Here is a 5,298-nt window from a genome sequence, read left to right as displayed (position 1 = left end):
ACCTGGTCCTTGTTATCTTGTTAAAAATAGACATCACTTGGGACTTTTCTCCAGCTATCACCCCTGACCACTGGCCAAGCTGGCTGGGACTGATGGGAGTTGGAGTTCAACAACATCTGGGGTAGGGAACTACAACTCCCTTCTTCCTTGACCATTGCCCATGCTGGCTGGGGTTTGCTGGGGAGTTGTCGTTCAACAGCAGCCAGAAGCCACCAAGATTGGGAAGGCTGTATTGGGACAGTAAAGAAGCAAGAGAAACGTCATCTGCCCTGGCACAGGTGAGAGCTTTACTGGATGGTTGTCCACTATCACTGGTGGAACCTCTACAAGGAACTTCCCCTCTGGTGGCTCATAGAAAAAGCTGGGACCCTCTCTCAGTCAGTAGACTCAGAGGTAAGTCACACCAGATTAGCTGGATATATGCCTGAGTTTAAAAAGTTTAGGATCTGGGTTGTAGGTGGCTAGGCACAGCCCTTCCCCAGCCCTTTCCTCCTTGTGTGTGTGCACGCCTGCCAGGTGCTCTGAGCCTGGGTGAGGGAGGCAAGCTCCCCCTCCTGGGCTCTTAGTGTTGGCAGCAAGCAGCCTCTCCCACCAGCTGGAGCTGGCTGGGCGCCTGTAGGCCAGCCAGCCAGCACTGCCTGCCCCTCCCTTCCCTCCCCCCCAAGGGATCTGCTCAGAGGCCGGATGCAAAGAGGCTCAGAGCTGGAGCAGCTCTGCCGGGCTTCACACCACTGCAGGGAGAGGGAAGAATCAGCAGGCAAGAAGAAAGGGGTGTACTCTGCACATACCCACCGCTTTGCCTTGGACATGCTTAGTATCAAGTGGAAGCCAAGGGATTGAGGCCATCTGTGGACTGATCTCTGAGGGAACTGTGCATCTTCTAGATCTGCTGCCTGGGGGCACTAGATTTACCTATCTGCCCTGAACTGCGCTGAAATCCACTATAATGTTCCATGGGACATGACACTTTGAGATCTACCATGCCTCACTGGAACTTGTCGTTTTGCTTTAGTGTCTGATGTGCTGCGCCAGGATCTGTTGGGCCTTCCCACTGCTGTGCTGTTGAGCCCCACAAGGTAGGATGGTGCCAGGTGAGAGGAAGGCTGCTGGGCCCGTCCTTTTCTGGACCTGTGACCATGAAACAGAGCCTTGTGAGTAGGCCCGGGTGAGACTTGGGAGCCTGTGAACCTTGCACAGGTAGCTTTGGGCACCCCCATGGCCTGGTCTGGGGATGCGTGGTATGGAGCCACAGCAAAATGGATCTGGCAATCAGAGTGACCAGGCACCCGCTGAGCTCCCGCACTCGCCTCTTGGCATGGCACTCATCCTGGTGGCCGTGCTGGTCATGGCACTTGTGACCCTACTGGGGAATGTGTTGGTAGTGCTGGCCGTGTACACCAGCCGGGCCCTCCGGGCCCCGCAGAACCTCTTCCTGGTGTCTCTGGCTGTGGCAGACATCCTGGTGGCCACCCTTGTCATCCCCTTTTCCTTGGCCAATGAGGTCATGGGCTACTGGTGCTTTGGCGGCTTTTGGTGCAGCCTCTACCTGTCGCTGGACGTGCTCTTCTGCACCGCCTCCATCATGCACCTCTGTGCCATCAGCCTGGATCGGTACTGGGCCGTCACCCGCGCTGCCCGGTACAACCTCAAAAGGAGTCCCCGGAGGGTCAAGTGCATGATTGGGGCTGTCTGGGCCATTTCTGCCTTGGTGTCCTTGCCACCGCTTTTCAAGTCAACGCACCAGGACCAGCTGTGCTTGCTGCACGACGACACCTGGTACGTGCTGGCCTCTTGCACTGCCTCCTTCTATGCCCCCTGCCTCATCATGGTCGCTGTCTACTGCCGGATCTACCACGTAGCCAGGCACAGGAACTCGGTGGTCATTGCTGCGAGACGTGTCTCCTACCCCAACCTTATCACTGCAGCAAAGTGCGACGCCCGCAGAGTGAGCACCCAGCACCCTGGGGAAGCGCAAAATGCAGGCTCGGAGCACGGCCAGCTTCCCCACCCCCAGCTTAGCTTGCCCCGGCTCTCTCGGCAGTGGAGGGCAGAAGAGATTGGCAACAGTGCCAGGTCACAGAGGACCCCCAGGCTTTCTTGGTCAGTTCCCTCTAGCCGGCAGCAGCGCAGGAGCAGGGACATGTCCGTCTCCACCAACCGCCTGGTGCAGGCAAGAGAACGCCGGTTCACCTTTGTCCTGGCTTTCATCATTGGGGCTTTCGTGCTCTGCTGGTTCCCGTTCTTCTTCACGTACAGCCTCGAGTCCGTGCTCGGGGAAGGCTGCTGCATCTCCAAGCCTCTCTTCAAGTTCTTCTTCTGGATTGGCTACTGCAACAGCAGCTTCAACCCCATCATCTACACCGTCTTCAACCGGGACTTCCGGCGGGCCTTCCAGCAGCTTCTCTCCCATGCCGACCCACTTACATGCAGGAAGTGAGGACTCGTCTGCTAGAGGGCTGTTTGGGGAGGTGGAGAGAGGTGTTGGCGTGCAGGCTGGGGTTCTGGGGCCTGTGGCAACAGGTTGAGGCTGATGAGCGGGATAATATCGCTGCTGGTTTTGTGCTGAAAAAGCTCCTGCTAAAGTGGTAAATCTGTAGCATGAGTGGCACAGGCAGCCAGACATTTGTGACATGAAGGGCTGGTGGGCCTGGTTATGGCACAGAGTCAGGCTTACACATGCCCTGCCTACCTCTCCTGTACTGCTTACCAGTCCAATAGGCCAGAGGCCAAGCACTGGTGCATTGAGGGACAGGAGTAGACTGCTTATGGGGCAGTGGAGTAGTGGTAACTTCTGAAGTGCAGGTGTGCTGTTCCTGGCAACCCTTCAGCCCAACAATTTTTGGCTGAGGCTGACATTTTGGCCTCAGTACCTCACCAGCTTCTTTAACCTCTCCATCTGCTCCTTCGTTTAAGATATCCAATCTGATGAAGAGTTCTAGTGGACCCAAGAGCTTGCTCACTATCTTGTGACATTTGGTTGGTTATTTAAAAAAGGGACTTCGACTTTTTTCAAAAATAAAAGTGTTGACTTAACTCTTAATCATGCATATGAAATGAAATCTACCTCTTTCTCTGCTTGGTTTATTTAGTAGGTAGCTGTATTGTGCAGGGGGCGGGGGGAGTGTACACAGAAGATTGGCAAATGGCAGCCCAGTGATGACATTATCATTCTGGTAATGACATAAGGGGTGTAGACTTCATTTTTGCCCATCCCTGCTTCACTGCTCCAAAACAGTGGTACTACTCCTACTTTCACCTTACCTTATGGCAGACCTGCTAAAACATTTGCCCATCATCACAGTAAATTAAGCAGATGTGTGCTCTGCATTTTGCTACCTTGGTTTAGGACTGCCAAGTTACAGATCCCAACAACCATAGAGTTGTTTATGAATCCCTGAAATACGCTCTCTATTCCCAAAAGAGTTCTAGCCCACAAAAGCTTTGCTGCGCGCCTTTCTCCCAGCTGCTCTGCGGTAAGGAAAAGGATAAGGTCTGCCTTGGAAGAGATTCCGTGAGGTGACTTGCTTCTGTATTGGGGATGGAGACATACAAGGGATCCCTCTCAAATGCTTTTCCTGCCTCAGGTCAGTGGCATTTTGAGGGAATCATGGGCATAAGTAATAACGTAAAAATGGCCTTTCTGAATCAGGCTAAATATCCATTTAGTGCAGGGGGGAGATAACTTTTTTTCTGCCAGGGCCACGTTCCCTCAGGGGTAATCCGTTGGGGACTGCATGTCAGTGGTGGGCAGGACCAGAGTGAAATGTGGATGGGGCCATCTCTTTCTCTTTCACCTCTTTCCATCTACTCCCACCCCAATCAGGGGTCTGCTGAGGGAGGGTTAGATAGCCCATGCAGGAGTTCACAATGGGTCATTTGCAGAGGGCTTTTGAAATTAGATTGAGCCCCCCTCCCCATTTTCCCAGATTGCCCACCCTTGATTTAGTGGACCAGTCCTCTATATGTAAACCTTGGCCATCCAGATGCCCCTGAGAAGCTTGCAAACAGGCCATGGTGGCGACAGCCCAGCCCATTTGGCCTCAGTATCTAGTAGCCAGAGGCATTACCTCTCCCTCTGAATGTTTCTCTGTCACCTTTGGGCCTGAGAGGCTGGGGTTTGGGCCTACACCTTCCCAGAGAGAGCAGCAATAAAGAGACGTCAGGCAAAGTCACTGGTGACCCGAGGGCACCATGTACTGGAGCTGAAGTACTTGAGCAAAGGATCAGTGTGTTCTAGTTCACTCTCCCCTCTCTGTGCCCCCCCCTCCAAGAGTGACTTTGCAGAAAAGAAGACTTTTCTCTCAGTTGTGCACAGTGCGGAGTTTCCTTCCGGCAAGGTCAAGGTTGGTGCTGGTGGGACCCATGGAATTGCTGTGTCTCCTCTGCCTGCCCCCTTTGTTCAGTAATCACATGTTTTAGTTTTGGGATGTCTGCCTCTGCCTCAGTTAGTCTGTTTTGCTGATCCGAGGGGAGCTGGGCAAAGCTAAGAGGGAGGCCGGATGCTGAATCAGCCATCTGGCTCTGGGAAACAGATATTTACCCCTGATCCCACTGCTGGTCAGATGCCAGCTACTGAAAAGTGGGTTTCCGCTGGCCAGCCACAGGGAGCAAAGCTCTGGGGATATTTGGCTTTGAGGGGGTGAAATCCCTTGTTTCCTGCATGAAATGTCAGTTATTGGGTGTTTGTGTTGCTCCCCCAGCTGTGTTTCCTCCACTATTTAGAGTTGTAGTCAGGAGAGGATCCAGTATTTCAGGTTGGGGAAAACGTTGTGCCTGCAGCCAACTACTTGGGGGATCTCTGGCTATATGTCTTATTTGAGTTTGTAGCAATTAGTTCCACAGGTTGGAGCTGGTGCCACAACGCAGCGGCCTGCTCTTTGTAGAGCACCTAACCCAACTATCAATTCCAGGCGCCTACTTCCTATTCCTCAACACACAACATAGCTCCAAACATCACCACCCCTTGAATGGCCTCAGGTACCAGGCTGCTGTATAAACAGACTGTATAGCTAGAATTTCCTCTTTCCCCTGACCTTTTGATAGCTATGTGCCAGGCAGGCATTCAACGGATGTAGCTTTTCAAGGCATGGTGAGAAGGGGAAGCTATACTTACTCAACTTCTGCTTTTTCTGTTAAAGTGAGTAGAGTCTCTCTAAGGGAGAGTGGGGAAAGGTGCCAACCTTAGTACTGAAGGCTGTGTCCCAAGTTGCACTTTCTTACTGACAGGCCCTCTGGTGGGGGGTTTTGTGATTCCCCTTAACTGGGTGCCTGGTGTGTATTTGAAAGTTTTACATGTGT

General features: G+C 52.9%; 1 protein-coding gene across 1 annotated transcript; it reads left to right on the top strand.

The window, feature by feature from the left end:
• LOC128408076 (alpha-2Da adrenergic receptor-like) lies at positions 1-2,507 on the top strand. Its single transcript, XM_053377267.1, has one exon. The coding sequence runs from the start codon at positions 1,232-1,234 to the stop codon at positions 2,435-2,437; it is 1,206 nt and encodes a 401-aa protein (XP_053233242.1). The 5' UTR covers positions 1-1,231; the 3' UTR covers positions 2,438-2,507.
• The last annotated feature ends 2,791 nt before the right edge of the window (positions 2,508-5,298 follow it).

The sequence above is a fragment of the Podarcis raffonei genome, chromosome 2 (assembly GCF_027172205.1).
Source record: "Podarcis raffonei isolate rPodRaf1 chromosome 2, rPodRaf1.pri, whole genome shotgun sequence".
In the NCBI taxonomy this organism is placed as follows: Eukaryota; Metazoa; Chordata; class Lepidosauria; order Squamata; family Lacertidae; genus Podarcis; species Podarcis raffonei.
The sequence above is the reverse complement of the archived record's forward strand: the minus strand, read 5'-3'. Positions and strand labels throughout refer to the sequence as shown.

Bases quoted from the DNA above. Each gene is read 5' to 3' on its own strand.
- LOC128408076 (XM_053377267.1), top strand. From the start codon at position 1,232: ATGCGTGGTATGGAGCCACAGCAAAATGGATCTGGCAATCAGAGTGAC.